This window comes from Caenorhabditis briggsae (assembly GCF_000004555.2).
Source record: "Caenorhabditis briggsae complete genome, chrV, whole genome shotgun sequence".
In the NCBI taxonomy this organism is placed as follows: domain Eukaryota; kingdom Metazoa; phylum Nematoda; class Chromadorea; order Rhabditida; family Rhabditidae; genus Caenorhabditis; species Caenorhabditis briggsae.
In genome coordinates this window covers 17075196-17097191 of record NC_013488.2, presented here as the reverse complement: position 1 = coordinate 17097191, position 21996 = coordinate 17075196, and the positions used below count along the sequence as shown (strand labels likewise).

At 37.3% G+C, this 21996-nt stretch overlaps 2 protein-coding genes across 2 annotated transcripts; both read left to right on the top strand.

Annotated features, from left to right (window-relative positions):
* Positions 1-2376: 2376 nt before the first annotated feature.
* On the top strand, positions 2377-8928 carry Cbr-srv-34 (the record flags this gene model as incomplete). Its single annotated transcript, XM_045238427.1, has 11 exons — positions 2377-2526; positions 2646-2864; positions 3556-3761; positions 3871-3988; positions 4053-4196; positions 5756-5992; positions 7100-7318; positions 8187-8452; positions 8523-8646; positions 8698-8823; positions 8869-8928. 11 exons carry the CDS (start codon positions 2377-2379, stop codon positions 8926-8928), a joined length of 1869 nt encoding a protein of 622 aa, XP_045097665.1.
* Positions 8929-13246: 4318 nt separating this feature from the next.
* On the top strand, positions 13247-18146 carry CBG22815 (the record flags this gene model as incomplete). The annotated part of the gene is made up of 4 exons (XM_045238426.1): positions 13247-13294; positions 14193-14313; positions 15862-16231; positions 17978-18146. 4 exons carry the CDS (start codon positions 13247-13249, stop codon positions 18144-18146), a joined length of 708 nt encoding a protein of 235 aa, XP_045097666.1.
* Positions 18147-21996: the final 3850 nt, after the last annotated feature.

Genomic DNA, 21996 nt, shown 5'->3' with positions numbered 1-21996 from the left:
TGAGCCGCCGCTTGGAAGAACGGTCGCGTTCTCGCTTGTACAGTAACAGGGTGTTCTTGTTTGGTGTTCATTGTTATTTTGGGACTGTACTGTGTCATATATCAAAAAACTAGAATTTTGAAAATTTTCATGTCTGGCCTCCTTTAATGGTGTAACAGATTTTGAACTGTGTAAGAAATTAAAATTCTGTGGTATTATTAAAAAATAAGTGTTGATTATATACTTTATACTTACGGAAATTTTCTGATTTTTTCTGATTTTTCTCACTGAGGGCCCTTCTATTTTTCTAAGCCCCTCTCTAACCAAGCCCCTCAAGAATCGTTTCGTATTTTCAAAATTTCTGAAATTCGGAAATATTCGGGGAAATGCGCCAAAAATTCAGAAAATCCTAAATTTAAGATTTTTTCGAGAATTTACCGAATTCAGGGAAATCAATGATTTTGAGCTATTCAAAACTTCTAAAAACCTTTAATTTCAAAAGCCTCAATCTCGAAGGCCTTCCTATTAGAGGGACCCTCCTATTAAAGGGTTCTAATACGTGTCTTTTTTTTGGCTCCGCGTCACTTCGAAACCGCGACGTTTGGAAACCGGTCATTTCGAAACCGCGACACTTCGAAACCAGTCATTTCGACACCGCGACACTTCGAAACCGAGACACTTCGAAACCAGTCATTTCGAAACCGCGACACTTCGAAACCAGTCATTTCGACACCGCGACACTTCGAAACCGCGACACTTCGAAACCGGTCATTTCGAAACCGCGACACTTCGAAACCAGTCATTTCGAAACCGCGACACTTCGAAACCGAGACACTTCGAAACCAGTCATTTCGGAACCGCGACACTTCGAAACCAGTCGTTTCGAAACCAGTCATTTCGAAACCAGTTATTTCGAAACCGCGACACATCGAAACCAGTCATTTCGAAACCAGTCATTTCGAAACCGCGACACTTCGAAACCAGTCATTTCGAAACCGCGACACTTCGAAACCGAGACACTTCGAAACCAGTCATTTCGGAACCGCGACACTTCGAAACCAGTCGTTTCGAAACCAGTCATTTCGAAACCAGTTATTTCGAAACCGCGACACATCGAAACCAGTCATTTCGAAACCAGTCATTTCGAAACCGCGACACTTCGAAACCAGTCATTTCGAAACCAGTTATTTCGAAACCGCGATACATCGAAACCAGTCATTTCGAAACCAGTCATTTCGAAACCGCGACACTTCGAAACCAGTCATTTCGAAACCGCGACACTTCGAAACCAGTCATTTCGAAACCGCGACACTTCGAAACCAGTCATTTCGAAACCGAGACACTTCGAAACCAGTCATTTCGGAACCGCGACACTTCGAAACCAGTCGTTTCGAAACCAGTCATTTCGAAACCAGTTATTTCGAAACCGCGACACATCGAAACCAGTCATTTCGAAACCAGTCATTTCGAAACCGCGACACTTCGAAACCAGTCATTTCGAAACCAGTTATTTCGAAACCGCGACACTTCGAAACCAGTTATTTCGAAACTGCGTAATTTGCACGCTGCAATTTTTCTTTTTAATTTAAGACATTAAATTTTCCAATTTTCAATTACATTTTTACGTGACCGTGTTTTCTGTCGGTTTCGAAATGACCGGTTTCCAAGTGTCGCTGTTTCGAAGTGACGTGGAGCCTTTTTTTCGATTTTCTGAAAAATTTCAAAATTTGTCAAAATTGAAATTTATAGAAAAAACGTTTCAATAAAAAAGTTGTTTTTTTTTGAAATTTTTTTCGAATTTTCAAAAATTTCTTTGAATATTTTCAGAATAAAAATTCAATAAAATACCATTTTTCGAAATCATTGCAAAAAATAACACATTTTCTCAGATAGTTGTTTTTTCAGAAAAAAAAATTGAATTTTCAAAAATTGGCTCACAATCAGTGATCACAGAACTTCCTGATGATATTCCAGGTGGCTTTTTCATTTGAGAAAAATCTGATTTTCTTTTTTTTTGTTCTTTGTATTTTCATAGTTTTATTTCCGGATATTATATGCCAAAAAAAAACATTTTTTGGAAAAATTTTCTAGCTGAATCTGAAAATCGAAAAATCGTTTTTTTGTCGATTCTCTGATATTTTGATCATTTACATCATCGTAAACCTTGGTTTTCCCATCGCTGGAAAAAGTCAGAGATCTGGAAAAAAGTGGGCGTGTTCTTATTTTTCTTTTGATCTTCCAGAAAAATCTAGAGTCTAGACTTCCTCGTCCCTATCAAAAAATGATGCTTGTGGTTTCTTTTTTTGCTGAATAGGGCTATAATTTTTCTGAAATATGAAAAACATTTTTTCAAAAATTTTTTTTTTGAATTTTCTGAAATTTTCAGCAAAACCAAAAATGCTGACTTCCACGTGGCAAATGGATCTGTTCATCTATCAGACTGTAATTTTGGTCCCGATTTATATTTTCGTACTTTTGGATGTCATAATTTCTAGAAATAAATATAAGAATTTCAAAAATCCTTATTATACACTTATGATTTCTCAGGTATGCATTTCTTTTAAATTTACCGTAAAACCTGTATTAAAAGGGCCCCTTTCATAGAAGAGCCCCTCTAATAGAAGGGCCCTTCAAGAGAGGTTTTGATAAATAGAAGGGCCATTCAGGGAATCGCGGATATCGCCACTATCTCGATTTTCTCTTCTTTGATCTTGGCCAGATATTTTTCCTACGGAAACCTTTTCTTGTTTTCTCTACGCCCATTTATGCCAATTTTCTACGCTAACAGTGGTCCAATGCTTTTCACAATGCGCGCCGTTGGCGTATTTTTGATCACTGCACAACGCTATCTTACAGTATGCCGACCGCATGGTACTGTAAATCAAGTGAGTTTCGAATTTTTGAGTTTTACTCGAAAATTGCTCCAAAATTAGTAAAAACATGACATAGTTCGTAATTTTGAAAACTCCAAACAAAATGGCGCGGATTCAATTTGACTGTAACTTTCTTGATTTTTGTTCAAACCGATCGAAAGTTGTATATTTCAATTTGTCTTGTCCGGAGCTCAAAAACGAGTATAGTCATGAACTAGGTCTCAAAACTTCATATTTTATGGACGACCTAAAAAATGAAATCTAGGTCATGACCTAAAAATTGAAATCTAGGTCATGACCTAAAAATTGAAATCTACGTCACGATCTAAAAATTGAAATCTAGGTCATGACCTAAAAATTGAAATCTAGGTCATGACCTAAAGATTGAAATCTAGGTCATGACCTAAAAATTGAAATCTAGGTCATGACCTAAAAATTGAAATCTAGGTCATGACCTAAAAATTGAAATCTAGGTCACGACCTAAAAATTGAAATCTAGGTCATGACCTAAAAATTGAAATCTAGGTCACGACCTAAAAATTGAAATCTAGGTCATTTCCTAAAAATTGTAATCTAGGTCATGACCAAAAAATTGAAATCTAGGTAATGACCTAAAGATTGAAATCTAGATCACGACGTGCTCGGAACTAGGTCATGTTCATACTCATTTTGAAGTTCTCAAAGAGCCAAATTTGAATTTCAGAACCTCAACAGTTGTCCTCCAGTATTGCTCATTGTTATCCATTGGTTCATAGGCACTCTCATCTATTTTCCAGCTCTTTTACATTCGGATGCAACATTTGAAAACGAAAATTCCCTTTTTATAATGACCAGCAAACTTCATGCTCAAATTTTCTCGGTTACTGTAGCCACGTCATTTTTTACAATTGGATTTGCAATAGTTCTGATGTACGGTAGGATTGCAGTAGTTATGATAAAGGCCCGGAAGATTTCGAGAAAATCGAAAAAAAGGTCTTTTGAAAATTTTAATTTTATAACTGAAAACATTTATTTTCAGCCAAAATTCGAAAATTCAAGAAGCTCGTTTAACGCTGCACGTCTTCATTTTGATTTTATTTTGCATCATTTGCTTCATTTTTTATCTGGGAGAATTCGTTTTGTCCTTTGATGAAGATGTAAGATTTTGGCGCCAAATTTGAAATTTTTGAAAAAATAAAAAACCCGAAATTGTTTTTTCAGCGAACCCGTCTGAAAGCGTTCCGACTGTGGTATCCTACAGTATCCGGAAATTTTTCGTTTATTAATCCAATTATGCTAATTACACTTAATCGGGATGTTAAACGAAGGATAAGGAAAATTTTTTGTTCTGGAAAATGGATTACGGTAGGTTTCTTTTGAAAAATTCAGGGATTTTTTAGAATTTTTGAAATTAGAAATTTCGAATTTTTTCAGTTGGGGAACACTTTTTGAAATTTGGTTCCGCGTCATTTCGAAACCAGTCATTTTGAAACCGCGACACTTTGAAGCCAAAAAAAAAAACACGGTCACGTAAAAATGAAATTGAAAATTGGAAATATTATTTAAAAAAAATTTTTTTTTTTAAGAAACAAATTGCAGTTTTGCAGTTTCGAAATGACTAGTTTCGAAGTGTCGCGGTTTCGAAACGACTGATTTCGAAATTATGAAAACTTGAAAAGCTAAAAAACTAAAACTTGAAGATCTTAAAAGAGGCTAGACAGCAAAAAAAAAAGTTTTCCTGATATTTTGCATAGAGAACCCCCATGGGGGGGGGGTTGAACTCATGACAGGCAGCTCAGGGGTACAGCGCTGCTACCGGCTGAGCTACGGGGGCGCGAAGGCGCCTGACGACCGATGGTCTACATAAGCGCGGCGCGATTTCGTCCCCCGAACTGTCCCCCGAAATTTTTGCTATCTCGTCTCCTTTTAAAGGGGGGGGGGGGGGGACAGGAGATTTTTCGTAGTTTTTTTGTAGCTAGAGTATGCATTCTACCGTGACGGTGTACAACGCTTAATGTCACTCTGCGTACAGCTGTTGTCCTCGCCTTTATGTATGCAATCGGGCATGCGCTTTCTCTTTGCCCGCGTGGCTCAGTCGGTAGCGGCGCCGCACCCTCAATCATCGCCCTCACAAGTTCAACTCCTCGAGAGGCATATTTAAACGAAATTTCGAGAACATTATTTTTTTCATGTCCCCCCCCCCACCTTTAAAATCAGATTTCCGCGGTTTCGAAATGACTTGTTTCGAAACGTCGCAGAATCTTTCTTTTTTCCTGGAATTTCAAGAATTTGGGGAATTACGAAATAACATAATTTTTTTCCAAATGACTGATTTCCCAAATTCTCATTTATATATATATATATATATATACTTTTGTTCTTGAAGCTTTTGACTTTCGGATGTCTCGAGAAGTTTTTGACTTTCTTTGGAAATTGAAATTCCTGATTTGTTGATTTCCTGATGTTTTTTTCCAAAATTAAAAATTCCAAATTTTTTAATCAAAAACGTTCTTTGCAGCGCCCAAAACCAGCCGTTCTCAGTGTGATTGTGCCCCGAAAATCAACAACAGGACTTGTATAATTTTTTGATTTTTGGATGGCCTAGAAAAAGCAGTTCTAGAAAAATCTAGGCCACTTATTTTGAAGAAATTGAACGTTTGAAAAATAAAAAGTTTAAAAAAATTTTTAGTTTTCAAACAATGAATATTTTGTAATTTTGATTTTCAAAAATGGAGATTTTTGATTTCCGTAAAATTTTAATATTTTTTGAATCGGTCAACCGAACAGAGCCTAATGGTTTTCTGATTAAAATTTTTTCATTTTTTTTTTCAGAAAATTCAGAAATTTGTCTTCTGATTCTGTCCTTATTACTTAGTCATTTTTCTCAAACAAATTCCGTTTTTTTCGTTTGTCACATTTTTCAGCCTGTCTGTTTTTCTATAATTCTAAAAAAATCTCCCATGTCCTCTCTCGAAAATTTTTCAGAAATATCTGAAATTCAAAAAACTGGAATGCTGACTCCGACGTGGCAAATGGATTTGTTCATCTTCGAAACTTTTACTCTAATCCCGATCTATACTTTCATTCTGCTCGGAATTTTATTCTCTAGAAATCGACATAAAACTTTTCAGAGTCCTTATTATACTTTGATGATTTCACAGGTGGGAAATTTTGAGATTTTGTCATTTAATAAAGCTTTTCGATTTGATAAAACTAGAAAATCTGAATTTGGCTCACCGAGAGCTTCAAAATGAGTATAATCATGGCATGGTTTGGAGATATTTGGGTGTTGGCGCATTTTCGGTACGTTGACGCTTTTCTCGTGACTTGACTAATTGTAGGCGCATGATCCAGTTTAACATCTTTAGCATGTTTTCCGTCCAATTTTCTTTCAGATTTGTAATTCGGGCTTATTTTGGGCGTCTTGGCGCGTTTCTAGTGCGTTAAAGGTGGGGGACAGGAGATTTTTCGTAGTTTTTTTGTAGCTAGAGTATGCATTCTACCGTGACGGTGTACAACGCTTAATGTCACTCTGCGTACAGCTGTCGTCCTCGCCTTTATGTATGCAATCGGGCGTGCGCTTACTCTTTGCCCGCGTGGCTCAGTCGGTAGCGGCGCCGCACCCTCAATCATCGCCCTCACAAGTTCAACTCCTCGAGGGGTATATTTGAAAGGAATTTCGAGAACATTATTTTTTTTCATGTCCGTCCACCTTTAACTCAATTTTCGTGCTTTGGCTAATATTGCTTGATTTTAACCCAGTTTTGCATTAGGAAATTGAAGATTTGGGCGTTCGCGCGCTCTCAGTGCGTTTGCGCATTTTCCTTGTCTTGGCGCGTTTCTAGTGCCTTGACGCCTTTTTAGTGACTTGACGTAATATCCGTGCTTTGACGCATTCTCAATGCTTTGACGAATTTTCAGTGCGTTTGCGCATTTACCGTGCCTTGGCGCATTTTTATTAAGTTGACAAATTTCAGGCGGCCATCCATATTTTCAGGTTATCAAGAAGACAAAAAATGACACAAAATTTTAAAAAAAATCAGCGATTTCCGAAAGCACCTAAAATTCCAGACATTATAGTAGACTTGAACTTTTCAAAAATGAAAATATTCCGAAAAATTTAGAAAATTCTAGAAAAATCCATTTTTTGAACTTTGAGTTCATTCTCCATCAGACCGTGAGAATCAGAAGACAAATTTGTGACGTTTTCGTCAGAAGAATAATATTTTTGGGGGAAAATATTTTGCTGTCTAAAAATACGTTTCCAGGGACTCGCTGACATTTGCACAATTCTCATATTTTCGTCTCTCATTTCTGCACGCTATTTCTCTTTTGGCAACATTACCATCTATTCGTTATCCCCATTTTCTGCATTCGCTTATACCAATTCTGGTCCCTTAATGTTCACTTTAAGAGGTGTTGGGGTGTTTTTGATATCCACTCAAAGATATTTGACAGTTTGTAAATCCCACGGAATCTTGAATTATGTGAGTTTTCGAAATTTGAAACAGTGAAATTTAGATTCGGCTTTTCGAGAGCTTCGAAATGAGTATAAACAAGCATAGGTTTTCAGAACTTAGGCGTTGACGCATTTTCGGTGCATTGGCGCTTTTCTCGTGACTAGACGCATTAGGACTAGCGCCTTTTCCGTCACATATTTGGATATTTGACCCAGTTCTAGTCACTCTTACTAACTTTGGGCTCCTTGGCGCATTTTCGGTGTATTGACACATTTTTCGTGCCTTGACACACTTCTCGTGCCAAAAAAGTTCAACAATGCAAAAAAAGCGGTTAACAATGTGAAAAAATGAACGCGTCAAGTCACGAGAAATGCGCTAAAGCACTAGAAACGCACCAAGGCACTGCAAGTGCGGGAAGACACTAAAACATTGCGTAGCGGCACTCAAAAGATTAAACCTTCTTTTATTCCTTGACGCGTTTCCCGTGAGTCGGCGCGTTTCTCGTGTATCGGTGAATTTCTCGTTCCTTGTCGCAAGTTTTGCTTCTGTAGTACTAGCTCATAATTGTTGACCCCAACTATAACCTTTTGGCGCATTTTTCGTGTTTTGCGCTTTTTAGGATACTTTGACATAAAGTAAATGGAAACGCGTCAAGTCACAATCGAGAGAATTCGCCACATTTCTCGAGACTTGACGCGTTTACGGTGCCTTGACGCATTTCTCGTGAATAACCGGGAATGCGCCGAGTCACGCCGGGAATGCACAGATCTCCGCGTTTCCTGCACCGGACGCATTTCTGGTGTCTTGCGCTTTTATCGTGCCTTGCGCATTTCTGAATAACGCGTCAAAAAGGGCGTCAAGGAGCTTTAAACCCCATTATTTTCAACATTTTCAGCGTCTCAACAACTGTCCACCACTACTCCTGGGCCTTGCTCATTGGCTCCTAGCTCTTTTGATCTACCTTCCAGCTCTTCTCAACACAGATGCTCACTTTGAAAATGAAATCACATTGCTCACAATTGCCAGTAGATCACACTTACAGTATACATCGATTACTGTAATGGCCACTTATTTTTTTGCGTGCTTAGCCGTCGTTTTTATGTATTCTCAAATTGCAATCGTCATGATAAGAGCTAGAAAAGTGGAGCATTCTGTGGCTATGTGGGTATTTTTTATTTGGATTTCTGTGTTCCCGAGTTTCTTTTTTATAAGAATTTTCTGTGATTTTTAGCCAGAAATCACCGAAAAAACTGAAAGACGCTCGCCTCACACTCCACGTCTTCATCCTTATCGTCTTCTGTTTTATTGCATTTTTCTTCTATATTTGTGAATACATTCTCGCATTTGATGCAGATGTGAGTGGCATGGACATCCGAACACACAGAACCACAGACAGACATTTTCAGGTTACTAGAGTCCGCGCATTCCGACTTTATTATCCTACAGTATCTGGAAATTTATCATTTATCAACCCAATTATGTTGTTAACATTGAATAAGGATGTGCAATCCGCATTTTGCTGTAAATTTAAGGTTTGTAAACTCTTGACAAACCAAAAAAAAATCAATAATTTTCAGCCAAAACCCACAACACTGTCTCTGATCGCCAGAAATGGAAAATCAACAACCGGAAACTGACATTTTTTGAATTTCTGATTATGTTTGAACTTATAAAATTTTAAATTTTAAATTTGTCTTGTTGAGAGCTTCAAAACGAGTATAATCACTTGGTTTGGAGCAAATCGGGCGTTGGCGCTTTTCTCGTGACTTGGCGCATTGTGGGAACACAGACCAATTTTGCAGCTCTGGCATATTTTCCGTCACGTTTACCATCAGTTTGTGACTCTGGCACATTTTTAGTTGCCTTGTCGCGTTTTCGGTCAGTTGGCGCATTTGTGGTGCGTTTTCGCTTTTCTCATTACTTGGCGCACTTCAGGAGCGTTGCGCGGTTTTCAGCTTTAGTTTGTTGTCCGTTACATTTACGATCCGTATTGTGACTTTGGCCCATTTTTTGGGCCTTGGCGCGTTTTCAGTGCGTTGGGAGCATTTCCGGTGCGTTGGCGCTTTTCTCGTGGGTTGACGCATTAAAGGCGCACTGGTTAATTTTGCAACTCCAGCGTGATTTCCGTCACATTTACGGTCAGTTTTGTGACTCTGTGTGAGTTTGGATACATTGGCTCGTTTCCAGTGCAGTGGGGCATTTTTGATGCGTTAGCGCTTATTAAGATTTCCATTCGGTCGGCAAATTTAGCCAACCGACCGACCGCCGACCCAGCCGACCGATTGGATTTTACAGTGCTAGCTATCAAAAACGCGTTGCCCACAGAAACGCGGTGACCGACGCGGGCCTCAATTAATGTTCCCTGTGTGTGGCTCCCTAAGCCCCGCCCACGGTTCAATTACCCAATTTTGAGGTAAGCTCCGCAACGGAGCAAGATGACATACCTAAAAATTATATCACTGCGTTTGTCTTGATGAGACAAAATAGAATATCCAAAAATATTTCCAAAATTCTGTACTTGAACAAAGTTATGCCACCTCAAACATAACTATTTCGGCACATTTTCAGCCACTTTGAGAGGGGATAAGTTTTTTCAAGTACAAAATTCTGAAAATATTTTTTTATTTCTATTTTGTTTCATCAAGACAAACGCAGTGATATAAAATTTGAATATGTTGTCTTCTCCCATCGCGAAACTTACCTCAAAGTTGGGAAATTGAACCGGCAAGTGGGCGGGGCTTCGGGAGCCGAGGCCTGCGTCGGCCACCGCGTTTTTGAGAGCTAGCGCTGCACCAAAACGGTCGGCGCGCCGACCGATCGGTCAGCTCGGTCGGCTATTTTCGACTGACCGAAATGGAAGCCTTAGCGCTTATCTCGTGACTTGGCGCATTATGGGCACTTGAACCAGTTTTACAGCTATAACACGCTTTTTGTCACATTTATAGTCAGTTTTGTGACTGTGGCAAATTTTAGTTGCCTTGACGCGTTTTCGGTGCGTTGGCGCATTTTTGGTGCGTTGGCCCGTTTTTAGTGCCTTGACTCAAGTTTTGTGCGTTGATTCATGTCTACGTTAGCTAAAAATCGTTTCGCACGTGGAAATGGGGAATTTGAGTGTTGGCGCGTTTTCAGTGCCTCGGCGCGTTTCTAGTGCCTTGACTCAATTTTCGCGCAAAAAACATAAAAATTCTCATTTCGTCTAGAAAATGACATTTTTTTTCTTTTTTGATCTGTCATCGCAAACATTCTCTTCCTGGTCATGTTCCAGACAAGGACATACAAGTTCATATACAATTTCCCAGACATCGACATGTACAAACAGATACAATTTCACATGCCCTTTTTTGTCCATTTTCAGACATTTTACAGAAGACAGAAGCTCCAAAAATTATAAGATGACTCCAATTTTTTTTCTTCCTGATCTTCATAACGATTTTATTTTTGGAACATTCTGAAGTATTCTGAAACCTGGAAATCCGGAAAATCTGAAAAAAAAACTCATGTTCGAATATGTAGTTTGAACTTTTTCTTCACTTTTCGGAATTCCCGGAATTTTTGAATTTCCAAAAAAATCGAAATTTTGAAATTTTTGTGCTCAAAATAATGAGCAAAATAGATACAGTACCGGTCAAAAGGTTGTAAAGGGTTTTTCGAGCATAACTCAACGAATACCCAACCAAATTCCGTGATTTTTTTTCTGGTAACTACAGGGGTAAGTCAAAAGGTATGACTACGGTCAGCGAGTTGTACGCAAACACGCTGACGCGATTCTGCAGATTTTTCAGTTTTTCGAAAAAATCGGGTTTTTCGCCCTTTTTTTCAGACCTATTTTTTTTCAAAATTTATCAATGTTTTCAATGTTTTTTTAGTAGCTTTTAGTTTTCAGGTATGCCAAGAGCTGGGAAAAAGCGTAACTTGACCGTTGAGGAGCAAAAAGCCATTTTTCGGGGACACCAAAATGGAGCATCTCTTGGAGATCTAGCTTCTCAGTTTGACGTAGGAAAACCATGAATTTCTAGATTTCTGAAGCGCTGGAAGAGCCACGGATGTAAACCAGTAAAGTATCATATCGGCCGCACACGTGTCACTTCTCATCTGGATGATATCAACATTGCCCGCGTCTCCAGAAGCAATCCAAGATTGACTGCGCCTGCGATTGGACGGGAGGTATTTTTGATTAGTCCGGTTTCCCCATCGACCTCGACCGTCAAACGTCGTTTGAGAGCAGCTGGAATCATGGCCTCAATCCGATCGAGAATCTATGGGATGAGCTGGAGAGAAGATTGGCAGGGAAAAAAGCCAAAAATGTGGACGAAAAGTACCAACAACTGGAAGAGGAATGGAAGAAGATCCCACAGACAGTAATCAACAATTTGCTCGACTCCATGCAGCGCAGATGTCAGGCTGTCATTGACTCTCGTGGCTTTGCAACAAAATATTAGATTCAATTTGTTATTTTTTATATGTTTTGTGTTGAATAAAAGTGGTTTTCGGAAATTATGCTTTTTTGAAAAATTTAGGTCAAAATTTGATTTTTTTTTTCGAAAATTCAATTTTTTCTCTAAAAAACGTTATTTTTTCAAATTTTTGTATGAAACTTGGCCACGATTTGGCAAACCTTTACAGAAATATCTGGTGAAAATTTTGGCTCGATATCTGCTCTCAAAAAGTAGTTATGCTCAAAAAACCTTGCGTTTACAACCTTTTGACCGGTACTGTATGTTGCTGATTTGAAAAAGTTCAATTTCCTATCAATGCACAATTTTTTTTTTGTGTTTTGGAATCTCAAATTTTTGGAAGCATGATTTTTCAAATTTTCAGAGTTTCTGAAATTTTACAATTTCGGAATTTCCTGAACTTCCAAAAAATCCTGTTCCATTTTGATCCCAAAAAAAAGTTTGCACATAGCTTTTTTTTCAGGTTTTTGACATCATTTTTTTTCTTTTTTTCTTCCTGAACAATCCGTGACTAAATAACTGGAACTAATCCTCTGGAAATTAGGCTCCTCCCACTTTTCTGCTTTTCGGAGGGATATTTTTTGATTTAATATAAATAGGGTCAGAAAACGTTTAATTTTAGATTTTCAGAATTTTGGAATTTTTGGATTCTGAATTTCAGAATTTCTTTTGAAAGTTTTCAAAATTTGAAAATTCGAAAATTCAAAAAATTTGAGTTCCTGAACTTCAGAATCAGAAGACGTCGGATCCAACTGGATTCCTTTTTTTTGTACTCAGAAAAATGAAATTTCGAAAAAAAAACATGATTTCCGGATCAGAAGAATTCTGATAAATCAGAGGACGTCATCTGAATCGAGGTTCAGAGTTTTCACGTCTAGAAAGAAATTTTTGGGTTTTGATAAACAAAAATTATGAAGGCGTGTCAAAAAATTTAACGCCTACTTTTTTTTTTGAAAGTTTTTTTTTATTTTAGTCAATTTTTCAGATTATTAGGATTTTCAGGTTATACCGTAAGGCCTGTATCGAAAAAGCACCTTTAATAAAAAGACCCCTCTAATAAAAGGGCCCTCCGAGAGGAGCTTGAAAAAATAGAAGGGTCGGCCCTTCTAATACAGGTTTTACGGTATTTCTGAATTTCTGAATTTCTGAATTTCTGAATTTCTGAATTTCTGAATTTCTGAATTTCTGAATTTCTGAATTTCTGAATTATTGAAAAAACTTCGATTTCCTTAATTCTGCAAATTCGTTTCACTGCACTTTTGAGTTTTTCTATTTCTGTTGCAAATTTTCAATTCTTCCGTTAATTTTTTTTTGTCAAAAAATTAGTTCCTCATTTTTTCAACCCACAGTTTTCCACTCGAATTCTCAGAAACATATCGTCAACAAATTAAAAATCTGAAGGCGTGAAAAACTTTTAAAAGCGGAAAATTATGTATTTCGTAGTTTCAGAAAGCTCAAAATTCTGAAATTTTCAGAAAAAATTATGTCAAATTCAACAACAATGGATCACAGTGCTGATGACGTGTTGGCAGGAGCTACAGTATCCGTGGTAGGTGGAATTTTGGGATTTTTAGATTGTTTTCTGAATTTCAGATTTTCAGATTCTCAGAATCTCAGAATCTCAGAATCTCAGAATCTCAGAATCTCAGAATCTCAGAATCTCAGAATCTCAGAATCTCAGAATCTCAGAATCTCAGAATCTCAGAATCTCAGAATCTCAGAATCTCAGAATCTCAGAATCTCAGAATCTCAGAATCTTAGAATCTCAGAATCTCAGGATCTCAGGATCTCAGAATCTCAGAATCTCAGAATTTCAGAATCTCAGGATCTCAGAATCTTAGAATCTCAGAATTTCAGAACCTCAGAATCTTAGAATCTCAGAATCTCAGAATCTCAGAATCTCAGAATCTCAGAATCTCAGAATCTCAGAATCTCAGAATCTCAGAATCTCAGAATCTCAGAATCTCAGAATCTCAGAATCTCAGAATCTCAGAATCTCAGAATCTCAGAATCTTAAAATCTCAGAACCTCAGAATCTTAGAATCTCAGAATCTCAGAATCTCAGAATCTCAGAATCTCAGAATCTCAGAATCTCAGAAACTCAAAATCTCAGAATCTCAGAATCTCAGAATTTCAGAACCTCAGAATCTCAGAATTCGGAGTTTTAAGAATCTTCGCAAAAATGTGTAATACATATTTCAAAATTACCGTAAACTCTGTAATAGAAGGGCACTTCAACTTTCACCTTAATTTATCCTTTAATTTATCTCACTTCCTGTAAAGATATGAGAAAGTTCACAACTGACAAAACTTTTATCATAATATCAGGTACATTTTATCAGTTGACAATTTTTCGATATCTTCTACTGAAATTGAGATAATTAAGCTCAAACTTGAGGGCTCTTCTATTACCAGTCTTTCGGTACGTAACATGAAAAAATTTCTAGATCGTTTCCATCGGCTTCATTCTCATAGTTACCGTACTCATCGGCTGCTACCGTATTCCAGCAATGCGGGGATCTTTTGGAATTTTGACTGCGAATCAGAATTTCTCTCAACTCATCGCTTGTGTTTCTACCCTTATTTTCTATACGTTTGGTTTGGCATTGTAAGTTTGAGATGGCCTAGAAATCCAAAGTTTCGAACTTCTCGGCCATTTTTTTTCAATTTCAGAATTTCGGACTTCTAGGCTAAATTCAAGATTTTCAGTGACTTCAAACTTCTGGTCGAAAATTCCATGTATTTCGGAAATTGCTCAGCGCTAATTTTGACAGTAATCACTACAAACTTTTTGTTGATTTCGGTGAACAGAACATGTGCAATTTGTTTTCCAATTTATTATAAATTGTTCTTCATGTGAGAATTTTGAAAAAAAAACAACAAAAAAGATAATTTTCTGAAAACTTTCAGTCACAAAATGGTTTTGTTCTTCGTCGCAACTTGTTGGATCATACCTGGATGCATTTCGTCGTATTATATTTTTGGATGTGAGTTTGGAATTTCTCATGTTTAGAGCTTCAAAACGAGTATAAACATGACCAAAATTGGAACATTTTGAATTTTTGTCAAATTTTGTTTGGTCCCTAACCTTTCCAGTTTTTCTTCAATATCATTGAAATTTGGATTTTCGAGTTTGTTTTGTCATGAGCTTCAAAATGAGTATAAACACGACATGCTTCCAAAATATTTAATTTTTTGTTCTTTAAAGGTACATGGTCCAAGGCAAAAATCAAATTCATCAGGATATACTTGTGTTCATATTCATTTCAAAGCTGAGGACGAGGCAAACACAAAAAATTTAAGTTTGAACAAGGACAGCGCCAAGCCACAAGAAAAACGCCTAGGCACCGAAAATTCCCCAACGCATCGAAAACACACCAATGTATCCATACTGACCCAGAGTCACAAAAGTGACCGTCATTGAAACGGAAAACACGCCGGAGCTTCCAAATTTATCCGTGCGCCTTTAATGCGTCAACCCACGAGAAAAGCGCCAACGCATCGGAAACGCGTCAGCGCACTGAAAACGCGCCAAGGCACCCAAAATGAGGAAAGGTCGCACAACTGGCCGTAAATGTAATGGAAAACATGCTAGAGCTGCAAAACCGTTCAACGCTCCTGAAATTCGTCAAGAGAAAAGCGCTAACGCACCAAAAGTGCGCCAACGCACTGGAAATGCGCCAAGGCATCCAAAATGTGCCATAGTCACAAAATCGACCGTAAATGTGATCAAAAACCTACTAGAGCTGCAAAATCGATCCGTGCGCCTACAATGCGCCAAGTCACGCGCCAAGGCACCGAAAATGCGCCAAATGCGCCAAGGCACCGAAAACGCGCCAAGGCACCGAAAATGCGCCCAACTTTTTCCAAACCAGGTAATGTTTATACTCGTTTCAAAGCTGGTGACAAGGCAAACTCAAAAATTAAAGTTTCAACGAGGTTCAATCAAAATTGAGAAAGATATGGACTAAACAAAATTTTACAAAAATCCAAATTTTGCTAATTTGGTCGTGTTTATACTCATATTAAAGCGTATAGCATGTCAAAACGAAAAATTTGAATTTCATGAATTTTGGGAAATACATGAACTTTCAAAAATAAATAATAAATTTTCAGTAAATTGTCGTCTCTCCTACACCCACTTCGGTTGGTTATTCACATCCGACCTAACAATTGAAACCTGCGGATCAAAGTACCGTACCTTCCTTCTCTCCTCTCAATCTGCCCTCTCCTTTATGATACTGGCAGCTGACGTGACAACTATTATACTTTTAGTCCTTAAAAGAAATGTGTTGGGCTCGATGAGCAAAGAAGCAAGACGGACGGAAAGGAATTTTGCATTACAAGTTTTATTACAAGGAGTTGTGTTCAATGCACATAGTATTTGGATTTCGAATGCATTCCAATGGTTGCCAGGGGATTCGAATGAATGGAAATTGTTTTTTACTTCTACGTTTTCGTCCAACTTGTTGATGATTTTTGATCCGTGAGTGGTTTTTGGACTAGTGAAAAAGTTAGTTTTTGAAAATCCTGAAAATTGGAAACTCGGAATTCAAAACTTCAGTTTTCCAACTTCTGAACATTTTCAAAGATTTAGAAAAAAGACAATTATAATTTTGGGAAATAATTCTGAGATTATTTCGAATAAAAAATGTTCTAACTTTTGATTTTCTGAATTTTGATTTTTCGAATTTTAATTTTCTGAACAGTCATTTCGAAACCGCGACACTTTGAAACCGGTCATTCCGAAACTACAAAACTTGCACGCTGCAACTTTTTTTTTAAATTTAAGACTTAAAATTTCCAATTTTCAATTTCATTTTTACGTTACCTTGTTTTTTTTCGGTTCCGAAGTGTTGCGGTTTCGAAATGACTGGTTTCGTAGTGACTGGTTTCGAAATGGCTGGTTTCGAAGTGTCGCGGTTTCGAACTGGCTGGTTTCGAAATGGCTGGTTTCGAAGTGACCGGTTTCGAAATGACTGGTTTCGAAGTGTCGTGGTTTCGAAATGTCGCGGTTTTGAAGTGACCGGTTTCGAAATGACTGTTTTTGAAATGCCTGGTTTCGGAATGACCGGTTTCGAAATGCTTGGTTTAGAAATTACTAGTTTCGAAATGATATGTTTTGAAATGACTGGTTTCGAAGTGTCGTGGTTTCGAAATGACCGGTTTCGAACTGCCTGGTATAGAAATGACTGGTTTCGAAATGCCTAGTTTCGAAGTGCCACATAGTTTCGAAGTGACTAGTTTCGAACTGGTTTCGAAATGTCTGGATTTGGACTGACTGGTTTCGAACTGGCTGGTTTCGAAATGACTGGTTTCGAAGTGACCGGTTTCGAAATGGCTGGTTTCGAAGTGACCGATTTCGAAATGACTGGTTTCGAAGTGTCACGTAGTTTCGAAATGACTAGTTTCGAAGTGTTACATAGTTTCGAAATGACCGGTTTCGAAGTTTTGCGGTTTCGAACTGACTGGTTTCGAAGTGTCACATAGTTTCGAAGTGACTAGTTTCGAACTGGTTTCGAAATGTCTGGATTTGGACTGACTGGTTTCGAACTGGCTGGTTTCGAAATGACTGGTTTCGAAGTGACCGATTTCGAAATGACTAGTTTCGAAGTGTTACATAGTTTCGAAATGACCGGTTTCGAAGTTTTGCGGTTTCGAACTGACTGGTTTCGAAGTGTCACGTAGTTTCGAAATGACCGGTTTCAAAGTGTCGCGGTTTCGAAGTGACCGGTTTCGAAGTAACTGTTTTCGAAATGGCTGGTTTCGAAGTGTCGCTGTTTTGAAGTGACACGGAGATTTTTGACTTTTACCCTTTTCTTTCTGAGTTTTTAAACTTTGGATTTCTTCTTTCGAATGAGGCTTCCATTCGGTCGGGAAATTTAGCCGACCAACCGACCACCGACCGAGCCGACTGACAGCCGACCGAACTGACCGATCGGACGACACCTGACCAATCGGTCAGAACGCCGACCGTTTTCGTGCATTTGCGCGTCAACGTGTTTGCATACGCTACATTGTATTTTACGACGAACTATTCATTAAATGCCTCGTTTGTCGGAAACTAAAGTGCTTCGTAAGCATCAACTCGTGTTTTGGCTGGCCAGTGGTCGGTCGGCGGTCGGCAATTTTCGACCGACCGGTATGGGAAGCCTTACCTTCGAGACCTTTTTAAAAGTCTTCTATATTTTTCAAAAATAAATGAAAATCCCATAGTTTCGATTTATTGCAGAGCCGTCGTAATAGTCTTCAATCGAGAATTCCGCCAATGGCTCTTCACCTCCAGATCTACCGTATTCGTCGCAACAATCAGTGCTTCTCAAAGGAGTCCAAAGTCCACTCCAAAAAATACAACAAATGCAAATTCTATCATGGTTGTCAGCCCTTTTAATGCTAATTGATTTTTTTTTTTGGGTTTTAATTTTTAAGAATTACTGTAATAATTTTTTAAAGTTTAGCTTTTATAAAGCTTTATAAAAAATAAATAATGAAAATAAAATTTTTATCAACTTTCAGAAAAATTGTGATTGTATAGAAAATTCTTGAAAAATAAAAATTTGAAAAAATATCAAAATTTTCAGCCAGAAAAAGTTCTTAAATTTTCAACAATTGCGATATCAGATTCTGGATGATGACACGAATTTTCAGATATTCTTCCACAACAAATAATGAGCCTTAATTGACTTCTATGAATAATTAAATAAGATAATTGAATGCCAGATGGAAAACATAAATTGTTTAAAAATAGAAAAAATGGTAAACGGGATTCCTGAAAAATTAGAATCACAAAAATTTTTTGAAAAAATTTTTACGTTTCTCAAAATTTGAGAATTCAAAATGAGTGGAAAAACTGATTGGATGAGAAACATGCTTTTTAGGATAAATAGGGAAAATGTGAGATTTGAAAAATATGTGAAATTTTCGGATTTTTGAGTTTTTCCAAATAGAAATATTGGATAATATAAAAATGTGGAAATTAATAGAAAACCATAGAAAATTAAATGTTGAGCCTGAAAATAATGGATTTTTAGAAATTTCAGAAATTTTGAAATTTTGAATTTTTTATTATTTCGAAAGTCTGAATTTTGGAATCTGTGAATTTCAGAACTTCAGAGTTTTTGAAGTTTCGACTTTTTGGCTCCGCGTCACCCCTCGAAACCGCGACACTCCGAAACCTGTCATTTCGAAACCGGTCGTTTCGAAACTACTAAATTTACAATCTGCATTTTTTCTTTAATTTAAGACTTAAAATTTCCAATTTCTAATTTCATTTTTACGTGACTGTGCTTTTTTTTCGGTTTCGAAATGCCTAGTTTCGAAGTGTCGTGGTTTCGAAATGTCGCGGTTTTGAAGTGACCGGTTTCGAAATGACCGGTTTCGAAGTGGCTGATTTTGGAATGCCTGGTTTCGGAATGACCGGTTTCGAAATGCTTGGTTTGGAGATGACTGGTTTCGAAATTACTGGTTTCGAAGTGTCGTGGTTTCGAAATGGCTGGTTTTGAAATGTTTGGTTTCGAAATGCCTGGTTTCGAAGTGTCACATAGTTTCGAAATGTCGCGGTTTCGAAGTGACCAGTTTCGAAGTGACACGGTTTTGAACTGACTGGTTTCGAAATTACTGGTTTCGAAGTGTCGTGGTTTCGAAATGGCCGGTTTTGAAATGATTGGTTTCAAAATGCCTGGTTTCGAAGTGCCACATAGTTTCGAAATGACAGGTTTCAAAGTGACGCGGTTTCGAACTGACTGGTTTTGAAGTGTCGCGGAGCGAAAATGAAAAATAGAATAACTTACAATTTCAATTTCTGTCCTTTTCCATCCATCACAATAATAAAAAACCATTGCTCGCAAAACGAAAACAATGATAAAACTGGGCAAGAATAAACACAAAAAAGTTCCCAACTTGATTTGTAACTTCGAACCATTGAAAAATGCAATTTGAAAACTTCTCCAAGCCAAAATTAATAAAATAAAAGAAACTGAACTGAACCAATATTCCAATACCTTATGATAAAATTCATAAATTTGAATCACGAAAATTGGCAATGCTTTAATTTCCATAACTTTCAAAATTAATTTTAAAATTACATGAAAATGAGAAAACCAGGTTAAATGATATAAAATTCGAATTAAAGGATGTAATTTTTTCTTGAAATTCAATTTATAAATTTTGTGAAAATAAGGAAAAATAAGAAGCATTAAAAGTAGACAAATATAGTAAAAAACATCGAAAATTTGGGAAATAAGTTGAAGAAAAGTTTTTGTACTCGCCTCCATTTTTTTTTTGAGAAAATGAAAAACTTTCAGACGAGAAAAGGAGAAAACTCTCTAGTTTTGAAATTAATTGTGAAATTTCACCTGTTTGATAGCGTTTTTATTTCCGGAAAACTTCATATATTTTGTGACTAATTGCAGTGATCATAAATTAGAATTTTTTTAAATTTCTCTAATTTTTAATTACTTCATTCTGTACTAAAAAGTGTCACGTAGTTTCGAAATGTCCGGTTTCGAAGTGACTGGTTTTGAAATGACTGGTTTCGAAGTGTCACATAGTTTCGAAACGACCGATTTCGAAGTGACTGGTTTCGAAATGACCGGTTTCAAAGTGACTGGTTTTGAAGTGGCCGGTTTCGAAGTGGCTGGTTTCGAAATGACTGGTGGTTTTGAAATGCCTGGTTTCAGAATTATTGGTTTCAAAATGCCTAGTTTCGAAGTGTCACATAGTTTCGAAATGACCGGTTTCAAAGTGACTGGTTTTGAAGTGACCGGTTTCGAACTGCCTGGTATAGAAATGACTGGTTTCGAACTGACAGGTTTTGAAGTGACTGGTTTCGAAGTGTCGCAGTTTCGAACTGACTGGATTCAAACTGACTGGTTTCGAAATGACCGGTTTCGAAGTGACTGGTTTCGAAATGACCGGTTTCAAAGTGACTGGTTTTGAATTGACCGGTTTCGAAATGACTGGTTTTGAAATGCCTGGTTTCAGAATTATTGGTTTCAAAATGCCTAGTTTCGAAGTGTCACATAGTTTCGAAATGACCGGTTTCAAAGTGACGCGGTTTCGAACTGACTGGTTTTGAACTGCCTGGTATAGAAATGACTGGTTTCGAACTGACAGGTTTTGAAGTGACTGGTTTCGAAGTGTCGCAGTTTCGAACTGACTGGATTCAAACTGACTGGTTTCGAAATGACCGGTTTCGAAGTGACTGGTTTCGAAATGACCGGTTTCAAAGTGACTGGTTTTGAATTGACCGGTTTCGAAATGACTGGTTTTGAAATGCCTGGTTTCAGAATTATTGGTTTCAAAATGCCTAGTTTCGAAGTGTCACATAGTTTCGAAATGACCGGTTTCAAAGTGACGCGGTTTCGAACTGACTGGTTTTGAACTGCCTGGTATAGAAATGACTGGTTTCGAACTGACCAATTTCGAAGTGACTGGTTCGAAGTGTCGCAGTTTCGAACTGACTGTTTTCAAACTGACTGCTTTCGAAATGACTGGTTTCGAAGTGTCACATAGTTTTGAAATTACCGGCTTCGAAATGACAGGTTTCGAAGTGGCTGATTTCGAAATGACTGGTATCAAAATTATTGGTTCCGGGAAAAAACATTCAGACGAAAAAAATGGAATTAATTATGAAATTTCACCTGTTTGATAACGTTTTTACTTCCGGAAAACTTTATATTTTGTGACTAATTGCTAGTGATCATAAGTTAAAATATTCTTACCTGACAACTGACAACAGAAGTTTTTTGAAAAAAAAATCATTGAATTTATTATTGACGGTTCGAAGAAACTATCGAATTCATAGTTGGAATTGAAGAATGATTCTGAATGATATGAAAAATTTTTAAAAAGTTTTTTTTAGGAATTTCAAAAAATTCCGCACCACACTTTTCTTCCTTCCAAAAACACAAATACCGTAAAACCTCTAATAGAACGACACCCGGGTAATATTTAGCAACTTTACGTCTGACTACATTGATTAAATCAATAAAATCCGATTGTTGTTTATCCAGAGTAGCCGTAGAACTAGTGATCGTTGAAGTCGATATCAACAAAAAGATGATAAAGATTGTCTTCATCTTGATCGTAAAAATATATTGAAAACTGATTTCGATTTTTGAGTTGGCAAACATTTTTTATAGTCCTGGATTATCAAGATGGCACAGTGACCTTTCGAGGTGAAAAAAGATTTTCGAGATGGAAAAATAAGAGGAAAAATATAGATTTGGGGGGCTAAACAAGAAAATTTGA